At 41.0% G+C, this 21968-nt stretch overlaps 1 protein-coding gene across 2 annotated transcripts; it reads left to right on the top strand.

Moving 5' to 3' along the window:
* The first annotated feature begins 389 nt into the window (after positions 1 to 389).
* On the top strand, positions 390 to 21968 carry wasla (WASP like actin nucleation promoting factor a). 2 transcript variants are annotated; one of them, XM_058408558.1, is made up of 11 exons: positions 391 to 821; positions 5674 to 5808; positions 5949 to 6035; positions 6621 to 6717; positions 9077 to 9100; positions 11599 to 11779; positions 11994 to 12036; positions 12792 to 12945; positions 15749 to 16287; positions 16952 to 17060; positions 20760 to 21968. In XM_058408558.1, the coding sequence occupies exons 1-11, from the start codon at positions 717 to 719 to the stop codon at positions 20819 to 20821; spliced, it is 1536 nt and encodes a 511-aa protein (XP_058264541.1). In that variant the 5' UTR covers positions 391 to 716; the 3' UTR covers positions 20822 to 21968. The 2 variants fall into 2 exon arrangements, with proteins under 2 accessions (XP_058264542.1, XP_058264541.1); XM_058408559.1 differs by lacking the exon at positions 9077 to 9100 and having other exon boundaries at positions 390 to 821.

A 21968-nucleotide genomic window follows, 5' to 3' on the forward strand; every position in this document is an offset into this window, starting at 1 on the left:
TAAGAAATGATCTTTGTGCTATTTGAAGGGAAGGATTTTTAAAAAGGTAGCACGTATGTCTGTTGTAGCATTGCCCACTATTATTAACATAAGTAACCATGACGTTTCAGATCCCCAGTTTCGTGAGTCTCCGCCCATCCCGAGCTCAGCTCCGCTCATCCGTCCGCATACTGCAGAATGCACGGGAAAACAGGAACAAACCATTTTACGCAGGAGGGGAGAATTTTAGAAATATCTCACGTTATCCAACAAATGTTGCACGAAACGAAGCCGTATTTTGAATGAAATATTTCTTTTAAATAAACGAATCTTTCTGTATATTATGCTATTAATAGTGACATTTTTAAAAAAACAAAAAACAAAAAAAAAATGTTAAGACCCCCTTTCGTGACCGCCTCGTCGGTTCATCCACCGAGCTGCCATGTTGGTTTGAGGGATCGTTGTTGCTGTGGGAGTTCGGGATGAAAGTTTATATTTTGCAGTTTGCCGATTATTGAAACATCCAAACTGACTTTTATTCGCGGGATTACAAGTTTAGTTTGCGGAGAAGGTCCGCGTGGAGAAAACACAAGCTCGGAGTTGGCTCTTTGCGGAATGCAGTTCCAGGATGGGCCGAGTGCAGGCCACGATGATGTCTGATCGCATATATTTCACATAAGAAAAACTTTACCAGGATACAAACACCAGGACTCATCGGCCTCGTGTTTTTGGGCAACATGAGTGCACCAACGCCTCAGAGGAGGCTGGCTAATGTTGGCTCTTTGCTCCTCACCCCGCAGGAGAACGAGTGTCTCTTCAACTACCTTGGCAGGAAATGCATCGTAAGTTCTGCATACTGCGACTTTCCTTCAAGTTCACTCGGTTTTATGGTCATGTTCAATTCGGCTGTAGAGTTTCGCCGTTAAATAGCCTGGACGTGTTTGATCGCGGTGTTTGTTTTGATGCTAAGCTAACCCGGGTAGCCTGTGTTAGCTGGGATTGACATGAGGAGCACAGACTTCCCCAGAGCAGGCTCATGGAAAGTGAATTCCGCCTGAGGGGACCTTCTCTAACTGGGCACACATCAGTGCTGTTAGCCGTTCCTTCAGCCGGTCCTACACAGCATATTGAGTCCAAATGCAGTCGCTGAACAGTTTGTTTCTTCCTGCAGTGTAGGCCGGAGTGCCGGGTTTGTTTACCTAAGGGCACCGGGTATCCATCTGTATTGTACACAGCAACATCCAATGGACGCTACGTGTAAACTCACCGCTTGATCATTATCAATTAAAAACGAGACGGTTAACGATGCTAGGCACCAATACATCTACATTAACTTGTATTTATTCCGTCCGTGACTGCAAACAAGTCTGTATAATCAGCAGAGAGAGATTAATATGTTGTTCATGTCCGCACACTGCACCATTCCATGCAAAAATCTTCGCCTTATGCTAATCCGCCGCCACAAGTTACTTTAGACGCTGACTTATTTTTAATTATTTTTTTTTTTACTTCATACACGCATTAAATGTGGCGTTTGTCTTTATAGTTTCTTTATTTTTTAATGAAAAATCAAATTCTGTATGCTGAAATGTATATCAGCGCTTCACGTTAAACCTTTGTGACAAGCTAAGCTTACACCATTAACTATGCAGGAGTGACCTGATACTAGTTTTAACAACAATGTCCTTTGCTTTCTTTCCTTTCCACTTATTCGTTATAGTTGTTGTTGTTTTTTCAGGCTCACAATCATTTCTGTTTATAAAACTGTCTTTTCCAGTGTTGGTTCAAACCGTGCAGATAGTCTGTAGGAAATGTTTTGGGGCTGCTGGGACTCTAGGGACTAATAGGCCTGTTTGGGATTTGAACTATTTCCTGGCCTTGTGTCTCAGGCAACAGTAAATCACTTGCAGGGAAGAATTAACCAGCGCTTTACTTTACTGTCTAACAGGTAAAGTTGGTGGCACCGCTTTTGAGCAATGAACACAGCTCAGGAATGATCACACTCCCTATTTTTTTGGGGCTGCTTGCTTGTCCAGGGCTCAGATAGAAGCTGCTGAAATCAGCACCTTTTTGTGCAGACTCCAGTTTCATATATTTAGAGGAGTCTTCGAGGGAAAACGTTTCATCACGCAAGCGGTTTTAGTTTGTGCGATAAATAAAATGTCAGCAGGAAGTTCAAAAGCAGGCGTTAAAGGATGACACACGGGCTGACCTCATGATCTGGATTACTTCTTGTGTCAGTTCAGCCATGAGAGAGAAGCTAGAGCACAACTATGTTGTGTAAATCGTTATATGAACATATTCGATATGTCGGCTGTGATGATCGTATCACGGGACAGTACAATATGCGAATAAGCAGGAGATGACTAGAAATGGATGATTGTGTGGTGTGGGTTTGTCAGTAGCAGAAGCTTCATGTGGATCTTGAACCTTTATTTGCAGTCTTTAATCGCAGAGGGTTCACCAGCGTATCGTTTACTGTGCACAGAAATCACGTGTCGCTGCAACATTTTGTCCAAATACTTTTGACACTAAAGGTACCTTGAAACAGGAGTATAATTCTTTTGATTGAAACTTAAGCTATGTACTTGGACCTCTGATGGTCACTCTTCTAAATCCTAATTAAAGGTACACAACACACACCTCCCAGGTAAAGGATGCCGACTGAAAAACACAGTTTGGTATCTTTTTATTTCAGCGTGAATTGCCCAATTCTAGATTAAAACCATTGCCACAATCAACTTCTAATATGATTTCTGTTTCATTTACCTATATATTCTCATTTCCCATCCTGTTTAGATTTCTTGTCCATGCTGGATGAAGCTCAGTTGACAGTACAAGTGCAGTGTTTCTCACATTGGAGAACAGACAGCCAAAGAGCCAGGCCATGAAGAGTGGGCTTTTATAGGGACGGCTGATTATGAGGCATGACAGCGTGGTCCGTTTCCAGCAGTCATGTGTCCATTCATTTCTGCTCTCTGAGCAAGCACTGAAATGTGAAGGCAGAGAGTGTGGAGCAAGTCCAATTCGGACAATTGGGGGAAAAGGAGGGTGTCGGGGGGAGGGAGGAAGGGAGGGTGGAGAGAGGTCCAAACAGGGATGTGTGCTCAGTCAGCAGTCTTTATGGACAGGAAGTGAACTGATCTGCCTCCTCCATGGCAAGGTTTTGTGCCTGAAGGAATAATGGTGCTGAGCCAGTGCTGGACTCGGTCCAGATTTCCATGTTAGCACCAGTTGAATAGCATTTCCAAACCCGGGCTCATGGCTTGTTTAACAATAAAGTGAATCATGTTGATGTTGTGCAGTGGAAAGCATCATTTTGTTGTCCGGCGGCATGGGATTGAATCGGATCCGTCTCTGTAGAGCCGCTTGATCTCTGTTCCGGGTTTCCACCGAGCCGCTCAGCTGTCCTCACGTTTCCTTTAGTCAGAATATCCTAATGCTGAGATGGCTTTTTCTTTGCTCGAGAATGAGCAGGAAGCAGTTTTCCCTGTTTGAGATGAAGAAAAGCCATGTGTCGTTATTACTGCTACTGACGTGGCAGTTTAGCACACAGATTGAATTACTTTCCTGTCTTGTTTGTCTTAGTTAGCTGCCTACTTTGGCGTATTTTTTGCAGTGGTATTTTCCAGGCCAGTTTCATAAGTTATTGCCTTGTTAATCCTCTGATATTTCTGACAATGACTTTGACTTTTGAGCGTATTGTGTGTGTGTGTGTGTGTGTGTGTGTGTAAGTAAGCAAGCACACTATGGAAAATTTTTCATCTTCTCCGAGATCTTGGATTTGTTCCCTTCGACTGCGTTGCCAAGACGTTGGCCTGTTTTTTTGCCTTTGCTAGCCTGTGTCCTAGAGGACACAACTTAGTGCTGGTCTCTTTTCCATGTGGCACACACACACACACACACACACACAGAGTCAATAAAGACTTTGTAATTCATTCTTATTGTTGTAGTTCTTCATTAAGACTTGCAATTTCTTCTATGTCTTTATTTCATTAGTATCAGTTGTATTGAACACACATCCTTTTTTAAACCGAATTTCCTGGACAGCAAGTAATATATCAGATATTTTTTATTTGAGAACTGAATGATAATTATCATTTTTGATCATTTTTGCTACTACCATTTAATCTTGTTGATCGCTTTCTTGCCATTTCCTTGTTCTGTCTACATGTTCTACATTCTTAACACGGTGTCAATAAAACCTTTTCCTTCAAGGTATTCAGATTTCACAATAGACAGCCTGTTTTAGAGCTAAGCGGAAAACATGGCACAAAATCCCGAAGTTCAGGGAAACGCTAACGTTCAAGAGGAAAACATCCGTTTTCTTTTACACAACATGAAAAGCATGTACTGTGTACGATTGTGTATGTGACAAATAAAATTAGAAGCTTGGTTTAGTGCTACATCGATCGTTTTTTGTTACTTCCTCCTTGGATTTGCTCTTGCTGCTATACTTATATTGCCAAAAGTTTTGGGACGTCTACCTTTATGTGCACATGAATGTAATATGGAGTTGTCCCGCCCTTTGCAGGTATAACAGCTTCAACTCTTCTAGGAACGCTTTCCACAAGGTTTAGGAGTGTTGACCATTCCTCTAGAAGCGCATTTGTGAGGTCAGGCACTGATGTTGGATGAGAAGGTCTGGCTCGCAGTCTCTGCCCTATTTCATCCCAAATGTGTTCTATGGGGTTGAGGTCAGGACTCTGTGTAGGCCAGTCAAGTTCCTCCACACCAAACTCACTCATCCATGTCTTTATGGACCTTGCTTTGGTCACTGGTGTGCAGTCATGTTGGAACAGGAAGGGGTCATCCCCAAACTGTTCCCACAAAGCATGAAATTGTCCAAAATGTCTTGGTATGAAGCTGAAGCATTAAGAGTTCCTTTCACTGGAACTAAGGGGCCGAGTCCAACCCCTGAAAAACAACACTTGGATTCAATGATTTGGAGGGGTGTCCCAAAACTTTTGGCAATATAGTGTATTTCAAATCTACTGACCTTCTGGGGATGCTTGTAGACAGATCTTTGTTTTTAATAAAGGATGAAAGCAGGGACTGTGTAGTTTGCTGATGAATAAATATCAAGGTTAGAGCTCTTGATTTAGTGAGATGATTTACCTCATGGAAATTTCTTTCATATCACCTGTAGTGTTCTGCTGGTTTTGTTTTATTAACAAATAAATTCCATATTTTTTAAAGAAATTTTTTAAAATATATTCTTTATTTTTTGCAAGACGTTTATTATAATATCTCTTTTTAGTGGTACAATCAAAGCTTTAATTTCATATTCTGTGTCTGAATTAATAAAATATAATCCCAAATATTATCGATAATACCGGTATCTGAAAATAATAATCAGGAAGAGTTAAAAAATGTTGCCTGAAACGGTGTTTGGTTATGTATTCAAGTTATCCAGATAGAGTTCAGATGATTTATTTGCAGCTTGTTGCTTATAATAAGAGCAGTGGTGGCTCAAGTGGTTACGGCTCTGAGTCAGTGACCGGAACATCGTGGTTCGAGCTCCAGCAATGCCAAAGCTGCCACCGTTGGGCCCTTGAGCAAAGCCCCCAACCCACCCTTCTCCAGGGGTGCTGCATCATGGCTGACCCTGCACTCTGACCCCCACCCTCCAAGGATGGGATATGTGAATGTATATGTGACAGACAACTTAAGTCCTGTGTTTGTGTTTTGCAGACTCTGTGTTCAGCAGTGGTGCAGGTGTATGCAGCAGACAGAGGTCCGTCTTGGATCAAGCGATGCTGCGGAGTGGCCTGCTTGGTGAAAGACAACCCTCAGAGGTCTTATTTCATCCGTGTGTTTGATATCAAGGTGCGTCTGCTGCCTCACGTATCTCACGTATTGTGTGTGTCTGCGTTACCGTGAGCTTCGTGAAATCTTGAACATGCGTGAATACACAGCGACGGAACAGGATAGACGGATTCATTGTTCATTTTTCTTTTCTTTTGCAGGATGGAAAAACTAAGTACGAGCAGGAGCTGTACACTAATTTTACAAGCAATAGTTCAAGACCTTACTTTATCACATTTCCAGGGGATGTAAGTCCTGCCTGCTTCTGATCGATACGGTTAAGCTTTCCCAAGTAGACTTGAATTGTTTTCCTTTTCTACAGGATCTACATCCACTTTAGAATGATGCCTAGTCACATGACCTTGTGTAGACCCACATGATATTTTTTATACCATGCTTATTTCTGATTGTATGATTTTTATTACCTTTTATCGCATCTTATGGTGTTATCATAACCAGTTATAAAGCCCGTATTTCACACGTATCTCTTTAGGCAGCAGTTTTATGATTAGCAGCCACATGAGTCACTCGAGCTACTTAATCACTGCAGTGTTTCTCAGCGCTGATAAATGGAACAGCGATTGTAATGTGTAAATTTCATTAGCGCTGTCTCTGTCTGAAATATTTAATACGTCTAGCAAGCAGAAAATAAAAATGAAGGCATTACTGACCAAGCAAAGCTCTGTGGTTCAGCGGTACAGCCCAACTTAGATCCACAGACAACCGAAATAAAGTCTTATTATTATTTTTATCCCCCTGCATGTGTTTCGATCCCTAGCACAGAACGCATGTATTCTGAAAGGCTGTGCTGTGTTGTGCTGTGTGCTTTTCAGTCTTGCCAGATCGGCCTGAATTTTGCTAATGAAGAGGAAGCGAAACGATTCCGCGGTGCCCTTAATGACCTCCTCACCAGACGACAGAAGAAAACCGGTGACTATGCCAGTCTTTCTTTTTAACTTCTTCTCCCTTTTATTCTTCGCGCACAAGCGTCACATGGTGATTTTCTTTATTTATATATGTTTTGCGTACACACTTCACACACTCCTCACAAAGAAATATCCTCATACAATATCTAACACTAGTGCATCGAGTGTGTATCCTTTATGAGCGTAATAAGGAAATCTGACATTATAGTATGAACTTACTTCATGCTATATCAGTATTTATGATTGGCGTAAAATGTTAGTGTGCGCACATCCCTTAAATGTGCTATAATATTTTTATTATCGTCTGGAGACTTGATGTTTTCCACGCAGTTTAACGATAGTGCGGCCGTTAGAACAGATAACTTCTTCACATTGAACTACTTCTGCGTAGAGCAAAACCCACATCCTTTCACTCAGCTGATTATATCGAACGGATGGGAAATATGTCTATTGTTATGCATTCAGATTTCGATGCTAGTTTTCTGTTCTAATGAGGAGTGAGAAATTAAATTGGTGTTAAAAAGCTCAACAAATGCGAACTCGATGTCTAAGAATAGCTAGATAATCTCCAGACAAAGCTAGTAATCAACAGAAAAAAGATCTGTTTTGACCACAAATGAATTATTATCGAGTTAACAGAGTAAGGCTGAGGTCTAATAATTTAATTAATTAATTATATAAGCAGTAGCAGCTCATGACCGTAGATTTTGGTGGGGCACAACAACAAGGCAACATTAAAAAAACAGCAACTTTTAATGAGTGCCTTTAGACGTAGCTTCTACAAAAAAAAAAAAAAAAAAAAAGCTTAAAAGATCTGCAAAAAATTTAGGCATTGGACGTGGGAAACGACATGAGAACTTTCCCTTCTCCTTTCTCTTAGCACACAGTTAGCAAAAAAAAAGTTAATCACGTGTATTTCTGATGTACAGACATCATCAGCTTCATAGTCCTCTTTCTCTTCTCAAAGGCTTTGCAATACTTCTTACGATAGAAATGCTTCTGTACATCACAGACGCACACTTGCATGCTGCTTTTCTGCAGAAGTGTATAAGATTTAAGAGTATTTGCTGCAATACAGACCTTGGCTGTTGCTTAGGGCAGTAGTTTGTGTGGAAACCAGAAATGTTAATAACAGGGTTGCCAGATTGGGGTAGTTTAAATGTTTTTTTTCTAATCCTGCAACCTCAGGCAATATCTAATGCTATATCTAGTTTAACTATTTTTAAAATGCCCCCAATCTGGCAACCTCATGCAATATCTAATGCCATATCTAGTTTTAAATATTTCTAAACGACCCCAATCTGGCAACCCTATTATCAACTGTTCTGGTCTTCCATTTTCATTAATAATATTAGCACAGTGAGTACGGTGCAGGGTGCTCCTGCCTCAATGGCCTTTATTACCACTTATTGCATTTATAATCAGTGCCAAATTCCCACCTTCTGCCCTCAAGCCCATAATCAACCATTATATATTTTTAATGTCATAAAACGTTAAGGAAAAACTTATTTTATAAATTGGACCCTTTCCATTATTTTTTTTTAGCTGAATTTTATTTTATTTTTGATTAATAGACATTAAAACTGCTGCAGCAATTGACTGGAACTCAAATACAAAACAATGCAGCGTCTAAAATGTAAAGCAAATCGACAGAAAGTCAGTTATATCTGCCAAAATAGCGTTACTAGTCGAGTATCGTTGAGGATTCGTTCGACAGCTGATATAAATAGCCCGTCTCTGCCCCACCCGCCTTCATGGACGAGCCTCCGCTGTATAGAACGGTTTATTTTTAATGGGTTTGAGGTGAAACCACAGTGAACTTCAACATTTATTAACATTTATACTTATATATGTGGCTTCATTTATTTTTTCACTGCAAATTATTCTATTTCCTTAGTCTATGGATAAGGAAACAACAATTCTTCTCCTGTCATGAGCACAGCACACTCATTCTCTCTCTCTTTCTCTCCTGTGTGGCTTATGTCCAGTTTTTCCTGCGCTGTTTTGCATGCTGGGCTTTGAAGTTTGAGGTTTTCTGTGTATGGAGCGTCTTTTCAGACCGGGCTCCATGCTTCCTGTCATTTAACGCTAGACCTATTCTCCCTGTTCTTACACCACTTTGATTGTATGTCATAAGCTTTTTAGTATTTATTCCCCCAAAACTATTTTGCAAGAAAAATCAATCCGAGGCGAGATTTCTCCTAAACGTTTCCGCTTCTTCCAGATATCTCTCGGTCTGATCCTTAACCAACTAACCTCACACTAAAGAAAATATCACCTGACTTTTAATTCCCTTTCTGCTGAAAAGTTCTAACAGTTCAGTCGCCCCCAGTATTTTAACATTGTTAATTTTGTTTTTGCAGAGAAAAGACGTGACCCACCAAATGGTATGTGTTCTAGTACTTGCATTCAATGCTGATTTGAATTTTGTATGTTATTCTAATTCACTAGTTGTTCCTTTAGTGGCACAAAACTGTAGTAAAGTGAAATGAAAACAAAACAATCCTCTCAAACTGCATTTATATTGTAAATGATTTGGAAAGGACTTCAGCGCTGTCTTGTTAATAATGCGTGCTATTATACACTGATCAGGCATAACATTATGACCACCTGCCTAATATCATGTCGGTCCCCCTTTTGCTGCCAAAACAGCCCTGACCCGTCCTGTAGTGTGTATTCTGACACCTTTCTGTCAGAACCAGCATTAACTACTTCAGCAATTTGAGCAACAGTAGCTCGTCTGTTGGATCGGATCACACGGGCCAGCCTTCTCTCCCCACGTGCATCAGTGAGCCTTGACCACCCATGACCCTGTCACCGGTTCACCACTGTTCCTTCCTTGGACCACTTTTGATAGATACTGACCACTGCAGACCGGGAACACCCCACAAGAGCTGCAGTTTTGCTCTGATCCAGTGGTCTAGCCACCACAATTTGGCTCTTCTTCAAACTCACTCAAATCCTTACCCTTGTCCATTTTTCCTGCTTCTAACATCAACTTTGAGGACAAAATGTTCACTTGCTGCCTAATATATCCCACCCACTAACAGGTGTCATGATGAGGAGATCATCAGTCTTATTCACTTCACCGGTCACTGCTCAGAATGTTATGCCTGATCGGTGTATATAGTTGCATACACTTGATTTAATGAAAATGGTTTTCTGTTTTAAGACATTTACTTCCAACTAATATGAAACTAGCTGGAGATGCCAGGCTCGATATCATTGCGCTGTGATCTGCCCAGAAAACCTCAAACATCACCATCTTCGTTCATCTCAAAACACGGTTTAATTTATAGCATGAAGAAGAAAAAAAATAGTTTCCCTATGTGCCTCATCAACTGATCATTTATGTGCTGTTTGGTATTAAAAAAAAAAACCAGTATTTTTTATTGTATTTAGTTTATTGATGAAGATAGTGAGGCAAGACTCATGAATGTTACTCTGGATGTTACTGGTGCTCAACTGGAAACGATTCTTGTTGTTGTTGTTTTATTTCTTAGTTATTGAACGTTTTCCTAAAAAGCTTCATGTTCTACGACAGGGTTCCTTAAATCTTGCCCTGGAGGGCCAATGCACTGCAGAGTTTAGCTCCAAACCTGATCAAACTCCTGTACCTGTGATTTTTCTAATGATCCTGAAGACATTGATTGGCGTGCTCAGGTGTGACTGATTAAGGTCCAAGCTAATTTCTGCAGGAAAGTGGATCTCGTTGAGGATCCCTGATCTACAATAATCTAGTTGAATCCTCTTTTGCTGGAAGGATCGAATTTTTTTTTCCCCCCAAGATGCCTTCCAGTGCTTAATGAAATTAGGTTTCCTTGACCTGACATGTGCCGGGATGTTTGTTTTCTGTAACGTGACCTGGATTTCTTTTGCTTTGTTGGTTTTATGCTTTAAAAAACAAAGTCATTGATCTGTTCTGACCTTCAGAGTGTGTTGTGACACCAGTTTCGTACCTGTATTTGAGAGCTTGTTACTTTACAGACCAGTAGGTGATAACCAGGTGCAGTGTAAATGTTCTCCATGCTCTGGTACAGTGAAATATGAGATTTCCTTCCTCTCAGCCTTCATCAGTCTCTACATTATGGGTCACAATTACATTTGACCTTGGTACACATTCCTGTAGAGCAAATGCTATTTGCAGTCTCTCCATCCTTCCCCGCCCCCATGACAGTTGGCGCACACACACACACACACACACACACACACACACACACACGTAGGCCTTTACGATATTATAGAATACCTCATATTTTACAAATTCTAAATAGGATTTAATGTGTTTGTGGGAGGAAACATGTTCGAGAATAAGACAGGGCCACATAGTGGTGATTTGTATGATTTTGGTTCAGCACGTGCGCCACCATGTGGACATGTTTATTATTACGTAGACTTATGACGTCAAACCTCTATGTAAACATCTGTGTGCAATGTGTACAGGTTCGCAGAGTATACATATGAATCAGCCCTCAGGAATCATACTGATGCAATACAGAGGGTCAATTTATGGGTCATTAAAACGGGCCTCCTGACTTTTTATGTCACAAAATAAATTCTTGGAAATTGAAATCATATAAAAAAAAAAAAAAGAGAGAGAGAGAGAGAATCTGTGTCCTGATCAGTTTTCAAGTTTGCATTGTCAGGTGTGTGTGTGTGTGAGAGAGAGAGAGAGCGAGAGAGAGAGAGATTCACTGTTGGCTGTGGATGACTTGTAGAACACCCCCTCAGTGTCTGTGCATGGAAAGAATAAGTTGTTGTTGGCAACACAACCTCTGAGATCTCAGCCGGCAGGACCGTCTCCCTGCTCAGCAATATGGATAACCGAACTGGGATTTAAATGACGTTCTAGCCTAACGGTCATTGTTTAATGTGCTGTGCCCAGGGCCAACGTTGCCAATGGCGACCGTGGACATCAAGAACCCGGAAATCAACAATGTGAGCTTCCACAACAGTTCCCACATGAACAACATGGTGCACAGTAGCCTTAACAAGAAAGAGAAGAAGGTCAAAGGCAAGAGGAAGAAACTGACCAAGGCTGACATCGGCACTCCCAGCAATTTCCAGTAAGTCTTTTTGTTGTTCTTTTGCAGTGAACCAGCACCTGGGCCACTTGTTCTGCTGGAATATATTGTTTCTTTGTACATAATGAAACTTGTCCTAGTTAGAAATCTGTTCCACGTAAATTGGCTGTGATCATTGAACAAATAAACGTCCTTTCTCTCTGTATTGTACTGCATCAGAACATACTCACACAGATCCTCTCATGTCTCTTAACAGACACATCGGCCATGTAGGCTGGGACCCGAACACAGGCTTCGATGTGAGTACAACAACAAGGGTTTGCACTGTCGCTCGGGCTTCACCCTCACACATGCATGCATACCGAAGTGGCTCTTCTCCACAACACAATGCCGACCTGTGTGGTAGTGGCATGTCGGCGTGTGAATGGCCTTGTGTTCACACACTGTCTGCCCTACTTCTGTCACTCACACACACACATGCATCCCACAACCAGTGGCATGTAACTGTTTATATCGCTGCATTATACTTATTGCATCATATTACATACATACTGCTGTTTATAGCTCTGCTTTAGAGATGTGAGTATTTACCACAGCTTAGAAAAAGTTTTAATAAAATATTATAAAAGAAGCAAAGCAATTGAACACATTTTTCTACATCGAAACAACACAGATTGTCATAGTGTAGTGCTGTGTTTTTTGTTTTTTTTGTTTTTTTGTATAATGTTTGCTCATAAAAAGCCTGCCACAAGGTGTCAGGATTGGACTAAATGTCTGTCCTGGTCAATAAAACAGCATAATCCACCCACCCAGTAATGCTGCATAATCAGGATTGTACACATGGTTATTTTTATTTTAATTTTCCATGAATTTCAGTACGCTTATTATCCTTCTGCTAGGTGTATACGTGGCTAAAGCATGCATTTTAATTTAGAATAAAGAACAATTTCAATCAGTGAAGTCTTATTGATAGCAAACAAAATGGCTAAGACGAGTTACAGCTTTATACTTCTGAATTGTGTTATAAAATCCATTGCTCCTGCTTGCATTTTAGCTGAACAACCTGGACCCCGAGCTGAAGAACCTGTTTGATATGTGCGGCATCTCCGAAGCACAGCTCAAAGACAAGAAAACGTCAAAAGTGATTTATGACTTCATTGAGAAGAAGGGAGGCGTGGAGGCCGTCAAGAACGAACTGAAGAGACAAGGTGAGCAAAAAGTTTTAAAAGTTTAATTTTCTTAATTACATATTTATAAAATGTTCATTTGAGCTTGGAAGCAGGGTAAAATAGTACAGATTTATTCCGTGAAGCGCTCTCTCTCTCTCTCTCTCTCTCTCTCTCTCTGGTTTTCTTAGGAATGTAAATCGATGCTACGTTCATCAAGCATTATTGCCAGAGGGAGTGATTTCCTGCTGAATGTAAACACGGTTATTCGGCTGGCAAATAAAAAATAATTTGGTTAGGCCTCCATTAGTTAGCAAAGAACTTTCCATGCAGCATACATAAATTGTTTTAACTTCAGGTTAGCTTTTATGAGCGTTCCTGATTTGCTCAGATGAAATTATACTCTCTCATATAGCTTTACAAGATATGCATCTTTAATTGTGACATCATGACCCTCTCTACTGGTAGACTGATTACATGCACACTATGGCCAAAAGTTTGCGGGCAGCTGACCATTACATCCCAATCTGTCCTTGAATATTCCATTCCAAATCCATGGATATGGTTCTCCCTTTACTAGGGGAAAGGCTCTGATGTTGGGTCAGGAGGCCTCAGGTTCAGTTGGAGTCCCAGTTCATCCCAGAGGTGTTCATTGGATTTGGGGTCGAGGGTCCGGGTTTTTATTCACCAGCCATGTTAAACATGTCTTCCTTGATTTGTGCACAGGGGCATTGTTACACTGGGCTCCAAATCCAAATACCTTACACATGTGTGCTTCCAGCTTTATTGCTACAGAAAGGCCCTTATATGGGTGTGATGGTCAGGTGTCCACATACTTTTGGCTAGTTTACATGTTGAATCCATTTCCAATCCCAGGAACAATAACTGATATTTCCCACATAATATGGGGATGTGGTGGCTTAGTGGTTAAGGTGTTGGACTACTGATCAGAAGGTTGTGAGTTCAAATCCCAGGTCCACTAAGCTGCCACTGCTGGGCCCCTGAGCAAGGCCCTTAACCCTCAATTGCTCAGTGGTATAAAATGAGATAAATTGTAAGTCGCACTGGATAAGTGCGTCTGCCAAATACGGGTAATGTAAATGTCAATATATGGTTTATTTTTGCTCTTGCAATGAAAATGGTTCCTAAATAAGCCACAGTTGAACTCGCAACTGTGTCACGTGACTCACAGCCTGTAGTGAGTTTAGTAACTAAAACTGTTGCTAGAACTAGAAATTTCATCTAGCAAACACAGACAAGCAGAGCGATACACACACAGTGAACTGTACCATGTGGTGTTATACTAAACATCAGCACTGAGAACATACTTGTCCGCTCAAATGAGTGGAACTTTTGCATAAAATGAATTTTTAGCTTGTTGGCATCGTCAGTCTGCACTGGACTTTTCTGGACATGTGACAAAGAATGTCCAGGAGTATGGATTGACTGCTATCTGTGTGTGAGGAATCAATATGTCACTTGTTTCTGCATGTAAATGTGCCCAAAAGTTAAATCTAAACGTTACCTAACTCGACATTTAGCTGAGCAGTTTGTTAAGCATTTACTGAAATCTGCCGTCCTTATTTACTTTGCTCTGTGAATTCTGCAAATAGCAGTTCAGAGAAAAACTTCTGGCCCGTTTCCTCTAAAAGCCTCCATATTGTGCAACATTTCTTGAAGTAAAAGATTCTAAGGACTATTAAAGCAAAGTTCAATGTTTTATACGTCTGTGTGATTTTTCTTTAGGTCCCCCCAGGTGGAGTGGTAGGTGTGGTCAATTTGTTTTTTTCCCCCCTCTGGCTGGACTCTGACAATAGATTTGCATGCCCTAGATGATTTAAGCGATTGCCAGTGTGGTGTGCAGTGCTTTGGCTGGGTTTGTTTACCTGAATTTCAACTTACTTCCTTAAAGAGCCCATGAAATTGCCGGAATATTTTTTTTATGGGGTTAATTCCATGCTTGCATGTATTTAATGGGAAGAACGTTTATGGAGGGATGATTTAAGTGCATTTCATCGCACACAAATAAAGTATTTGTCCCTAAGTATTTAAACTAAAATGAGTCTGTTCTGAAATGCCTATTTTATTGATGCCATGGGCCCTTTAAGACCTCCTGACATATATAATGGATGAGTGACTGCAGGCTTTGTGGTCAAGCCTGTGTGTGTGAATCTAATTATAACTCGCTGATCATTGATGTAAAGCAGTTAAAGAAGACCTATGAAAATATTTTGTAAAGGTATTGTTTCAGTAGGATGGCACAATACATAGATAGACGGTACATACAGTGAATTAACAAAACTATAACGTGAGTATAACAGGTGTATGTAAAAGTTTTGGCTCCGCTGACCAGAGCATACATGTTTGTTTTGTTTACTCCTTTGTTTCATAGTGAAAAGAGGCAAAAACCTCTGCAGCAAACTATTTAAAAACAATTACTTTGTTAGGACTCCTTACTCAGGTCAAGAATTGCCACGAAGGAGCGTCAGCTGATGATTATTATGGAGTGTAATACATTTCCGGACTCGTTTTCCAACACACAACAACCATGAGCTCCTTCTAGGCAGCTGACTGTGGATGAAATCGTTGCTTACAAAGAAAGAAACGGTTATATAAAGTTATTTAAGCACGTCCAGCTCACAGTTTGAGTATCCGCTGTCCATAACGTCATTAAGAAATGTTAATTAAGGGAAACTGTAGAAGTCAAGGCCATATCTGGAAGACCAAGAAGTAACACAATATTGAGTTCAGTGAACTGTTGCTGCATGTTTGTTGTGGTAGAAAAATGACCAGTAACTGATAGGTATTTTTGTAACAGTCTTTGTTTTATTCTTTTCTCCTCTAGCACCTCCACCTCCTCCGTCACGTGGCGGTCCTCCTCCCCCACCCCCTCCTCACAATTCTGGACCTCCTCCTCCCCCACCCCCTGTCCGAGGACGAGGAGCACCACCTCCCCCTCCTCCTTCCAGAGCTCCAACATCTGCCCCTCCGCCCCCTCCACCTTCCCGCCAGGGCTTTGGTGCACCTCCTCCTCCACCTCCAAGCAGGGGCCATCCACCTCCCCCTCCGCCTGCTCATGCCAGCATGCCCCCCCAGGCCCCTCAGTCTCACCCTCCACCTCCTCCACCCCCACCACCAGCTGCAGGAGGAGCTCCTCCTCCTCCTCCTCCGCCTCCTCCTGGACCTCCACCCCTACCCGAGTTGGACGGAGGTGGCGAGTCATTACCCTTGCCCACAGGGGGTAAGTCAGCCCTGCTGGAGCAGATCCGAGAGGGCACCCAACTGAGGAAGGTGGACCACAATAACAGCCAGCGTCCAGCATCCACCAACACGGGCCGTGACGCACTACTCGACCAGATCCGCCAGGGCATTCAGCTCAAAACGGTCAGTGGCACTCACTCTCGTTCACCTCTACCACCTTGAAACCTACACTACCACGTGTTTGTTGTGCAAACTCTCTTACAGATTTAAAAATGGCTGAAAGCGTCGAATAAGTAGCCATGGGGCATTTTAAATATTTAATAACAAATCTAATCGTGTCCGATTATAAGTGCAGAGGTGCCAACATCAGTAGCATAGTTGTTCAGATATGGGAGAAACCTGAAAAGTTTTAGCCAAAGCATTACTCGGAACCGAACGCGGATAAAATTTACCCAGTGAAAAAGCTGAAGTTGGGTAAACGTTGGCCTGTGAAATCAAGAGCATTGATGGTGTGAGCCAATAGAAACTAAGCAGATTGGACGGTTGATTATATAAGTAGCAGTCACACCAGACATTTCCTCTTACCGTTTTCTTTACTGTTTCTTGGCTCATAACTAGGAAAAATTTCATCCACCAACATGTGCTAGGGTTTTCGTTATAAAATTCTCTTCCTCCTACGATTTTCTTGTTTTACAGTATTTGCACATTTGGAAGTCTCTTTTTGTAATATCATGCTCTATTTTTGTGCTCGAGCATCCTGAGATTAAATATAGAAAAGGGAATTACATGAACGTCTGTGGAGAATATATGTTCCTAACTAACGATTAATCTCTCTTTCACTGTGAAGGTATCAGATAGTTCGGACTCGGGCCCACCTACACCCGCTCCTGCGTCGGGTATCGTGGGAGCGCTAATGGAGGTGATGCAGAAGAGGAGCAAAGCCATCCATTCCTCAGGTAAGGGCTGTGTATTCGATCTGAAGCACCCTAACTGGAGTTTATTTGCATCCTCCTTGTGAATGGTCTGTGAACAAATTGAACATCTAAGAATATCCTCAAAGGAATTAAGAGAGACACAAGCAACCTGACTGAGATTTTATATATACGTTTATATATATATATATATATATATATATATATATATATATATATATATATATATATATATATATATATATATATATATGATTTTATATATACGTTACAGTTGAAGACAAAATTATTAGCCCCCCTGTGAAATTGTAATTCTTTTTTAAATATTTCCCCAAGTGATGTTTAACAGATGTATCACAGTATTTCCTATTATATTTTTCTTCTAGAGAAAGTCTGATTTCTTTTAGTTTGGCTGAAATAAAATAATTATTTTTAAAAATGAAAAAACTGTTAAGGTCAAAATTATTAGCCCCCTTAAGGAATTATTTGTTTGATTGACTACAGAACAAACCACTGTTGTCCAATTACTTGCCTAATTAACCTAACTTGCCTAATTAACCCAGTTAAGCCTTTAAATAGCACTTTAAGATGAGGATTAAGCCTAGTTCACACTACAGGATTTTAAGCCCGATTTGCAAATTAACGAGCTCGCCGACAGAGCGGTCTGTGATCGTGGGAAAATCAGCGGGTGATCAGCGCTCGGCAATCTTTGTGTGAACAACTCAACTGCGCATCAAAGAGGCTCGCTGACACCTCGCACACAAAATCCAGATATCTGGCATGTTAAATATCTGGGACGGTCCGCCGACTCCACATCACGTGGTGTCAGTTGCAGCTACGACCTCCAGCCAATGAGAGAGCAAGTCAACAGAGTTGAGGTCACCGGAAGAAAAGCAGCAGCAGCAACATGGTTTCAAAAATAGTGTGGACACAACATTTATTTTAATAAATTAACATTTATTTAGAGCGAGACTCCTGCCGACGTCCATTTTCAAAACAAACCTCTACCGAAAGTCTCGCGTCATTTCCGGATCCACCTTACGCGTGTGTTTTCATGACAAAACGTGGTTTGGGGACGGAGTTGAGGCGTTGAGTGACGGGTTGTTGTCAGATGGTGTGGTGTGCGACCCCCTCTTGTGGATCATTTACGACGCGTAGTGTGAACACCACAAGGACAAAAAGACATACAGTGAAGTCATGTAGTCTGAACAGCAAAGCGATCTGCCGACAGTTAAAGTCTTGTAGTGTGACCAGGCCTTTAGTATCTTGCAAAACAACTAGCAAAATAATATGCACCATCATCATGGCAAAGACAAAAGAAATTAAGAAAACTGTCGTGAGAAGTATTATCAAGAAGTTTAAAGATACCCACACAGTGGAGAACAAGACTGGCAGAGGCAGGAAGCAAAAGATTTCAAAAACTTTGAAAAGAAAAGTAGTGAGAGAGGTTTCTAAAGACCCAAGAACAACTGCCAGGACAGTCGTGAATGACTCCCAAAGTCTGGGATTGATGTATCAACGAAGACAGTCACTAGAGCCTTGCACAGGAATGGACTGCGAGGTTGCCGACCAAGAAAGACTCCACTTCTGAAGAAGAGACACCTACAAGCTAGACTGAAGTTTGCTAAGGACAACCTGGGGAAAAATGATGCATACTGGAAACATGTCCTTTGGTCAGATGAGACAAAACTAGAGCTCTTTGGCCGTAGAGATGTTGCCTATGTTTGGAGAAAGAAAGGAGAGGCGTTCAGCCCAAAGAACACCATTCCCACAGTGAAACATGGAGGTGGAAGTATAATGCTGTGGGGATGTTACAGTGTGTTTAGAACTGGGAATCTCGTCAGGGTTGAAGGAACCATGAAAAAGGAAGATAATGAGAGACAACCTCAGACAGTCTGCAACAAAACTTGGTCCGAGTCGACGTTTTGTCTTCCAGCATGATAACGACCCAAAGCATACCTCACTTCTGGTGAAGAACTACCTACAAAGGAGCAAAGTGAACGTTCTTGACTGGCCTGCACAAAGCCCAGACTTAAATCCAATAGAACATCTGTGGGGCACACTAAAGTCCACAGTTCATGCCAGAAGACCAGCAAATCTGGAGGAGCTTGGGAGATCCGCTAAGGAGGAATGGGCTGCCACTCCTCAGGAGACATGCTTGAAACTTGTTGAGAACTACAACAAACGACTAAAGGCTGTTATCAAGAAAAGTATACACTATTGACTATTAACATCAGAGGGCTAATAATTTTGACCTGTAGACTTTTTTTTGTTCTTGGTTATAATTTTGTTTCCAAGCTTCCTAAATAAACTATTATGTTTAAAATGCTGTGTTGAAAAAAATCTTCTGTCCATTAAACAGCACTTGGGAATTAAGAATTTTTATAGGAGGCTAATAATTTTGTCTTCAACTGTGTGTATGTATGTATGTATGTATATGTATATATACATAATGATTTATTCTCTTAATATTAAACAATACTTAAATATTTAATACTTAACATTAAAATTAATATAGAAATATTGCAATTAGGCTATAAAGGTTCATGAAACCTGTAAACAAAATACACGCCAAGAGTAATGCAAACAAAACATTAAGGGAAATAATTTTTTATAAAACTGCATCAGGTTACAGATACAGAGACACCTGCAGAGGTGCTTACACTGATCAGGCATAATATTATGACCACTTACAGGTGCCATGAATAAGACTGATGATCTCATCATGGCACCTGTTAGTGGGTGGGATATATTAGGCAGCAAGTGAACATTTTGTCCTGAAAGTTGATGTTAGAAGCCGGAAAAATGGAGAAGCGTAAGGATTTGAGCGAGTTTGACGAAGGGTCACATTGTGATGGCTAGACCACTGGATCAGAGCAAAACTGCAGCTCTTGTGGGGTGTTCCCGGTCTGCAGTGGTCAGTATCTATCAAAAGTGTCCTTTAAGTCCTGTAAATATCCCCTGCAGGCCCCACCTCACAATGTACAGGACTTAAAGGATCTGCTGCTAACATCTTGGTGCCAGATACCACAGCACACCTTCAGGGATCTAGTAGAGTCCATGCCTCGACGGCTCAGGGCTGTTGTGGCAGTGAAAGGGGGACCAACACAATATTAGGCAGGTGGTCATAATGTTATGCCTGATCTGTGTATATAAATTATTATATTGATAATGCAGATTATGACAGACATGGGTATATAAGTTCTAGAGTATTCTAGGTAAGTTCTAGAGCAGGGGTGTCCAATCTTATCCGCAAAGGGCCGGTGTGGGTGCAGGCTTTCATTCCAGCTGAGCAGAAGCCACACCTGAGTCTACTGAAAGTCAAGATCAGTTGATTATCCAGTTGGAATCAGGTGTAGCTTCTGCTTGGTTGGAATAAAAACCTGCACCCACACCGGCCCTTTCTGGATAAGATCGGACAACCCTGTTCGAGATGATGGTAGGTAAAGATATATAGGTTCTACACACCCTTTATTTCATGTATTGTGCTGCTGCCATGTGATTTGGCTGATTAGATAACTTCATGAATGTCCTAAATGGTGTATGGGTTCTCTGATGCATGGATTCGGCTCCAGAAACTTTCCCATAATCCCACCCTAACTAGAGCTTCTAAAACGGAACTTATTACTTCGAGCGATTTATCGCTTTACATGCAGTCTCCTTTTGTTACTCTCCAAACGGAGTAAAGCTCAAACGATTAACGGCGTATTTCCGTTTCCACAGACGAAGACGAGGACGATGACGAAGATGAAGACTTCGAGGACGACGATGAATGGGAAGATTAGCCCTCGTCTCCGTATGATAACTCCCACCCAGTAGAATAACTGACACTAAATTCTCACCTTTCCAAAATGTACTCAATCTCTGTACATGGTCTTTCAAATCGCTGTATATTTTTGTTGCCTTTTTTTTTTTTTTTTTTTTTTTTTTTTTTTTTAAATAATAATTTGTGCAATACCTCATATAATCTGTAAAGTATCGTCATGTATCCTCTGTAAAATAATATCCTGGAATAACCATGTGAAGATTAATGCCAGGAAGGGCTTTTCTTGACTTGTTGATTTTGAATGTTTTTCTGTTCCCTCATTAACGAGGAAAAGGGAGATGGACAGGATCCTCTACGTTCTTGTTAATTGTCGATTAACGATCGAAAGCGCTATTTTCATACCCATGCTTTTTCTGTATCTTTTTTTTTTTTTTTTTTTTATTTCTCTTATACAAGTCCTAGTTTAGCTCTCTCTGTTTCGGTAAGAGGCTCTTCTATCAGAATATTTAACCCCCTCCACCCAGCCACCGATCCCGTGAACTGTATGTAAATGTACCACACTCTCGACTGATAAACTACGGTTACGTTTTGCACGGACGTCGAGTCGCCACACCACAACGCCGCATTGTGCTGCAATCTCATCGATGATTTCCTGTGGTTCTTAGTACCAGGTTAAGATTTCACTGAACACTGCACGTGACACAATAGTAGACGGTTTTATTCTTTTTCTTGCTTTATGGTGTTATTGAAAAAGATAATGCTGTAGAATTGAAACTGACAAAAGTCGTGAAATGCAGCTTCGAAAAATGATCAACCATCCCCCATAACCTCGTGTTTTTTTTTTTTTGTTTTTTTTTAAATTAAAGTCATATCATGGAAAAAGCACTACACGAACATTTCAATAACTTAAAACCATTTAATATGAGCTTTTAAAAAGCCGACGCTTTTTAAAACGCATGACAAACACACAGGCAAGGTCAATACTAAGGATCTTTGTGTAGCAATTAATGCTGTTTTAACAGTATGTGTCTGAATTCTTTGCTATCCGTCAAGGATCGTGCTGCATTAAAAACTATAAGACTGACATTGAACCTTACAGATGGGTTGGAATGTGGAATGAAAACACTAAATTGTATACTTAAATAAATGGTAATATTGGTTCATTT

Source organism: Hemibagrus wyckioides, linkage group LG14 (assembly GCF_019097595.1).
Source record: "Hemibagrus wyckioides isolate EC202008001 linkage group LG14, SWU_Hwy_1.0, whole genome shotgun sequence".
Taxonomy (NCBI): Eukaryota; Metazoa; Chordata; class Actinopteri; order Siluriformes; family Bagridae; genus Hemibagrus; species Hemibagrus wyckioides.

What these genes read in the sequence shown, in the direction of transcription:
- wasla (XM_058408558.1), top strand. Translation starts at nt 717, where the DNA reads ATGAGTGCACCAACGCCTCAGAGGAGGCTGGCTAATGTTGGCTCTTTG. An exon ending in TCCGTGTGTTTGATATCAAG is followed by an intron (nt 5,809 to 5,948) that starts GTGCGTCTGCTG and finishes TTTCTTTTGCAG; the next exon opens with GATGGAAAAACTAAGTACGA. An exon ending in AAGACGTGACCCACCAAATG is followed by an intron (nt 9,101 to 11,598) that starts GTATGTGTTCTA and finishes TGCTGTGCCCAG; the next exon opens with GGCCAACGTTGCCAATGGCG.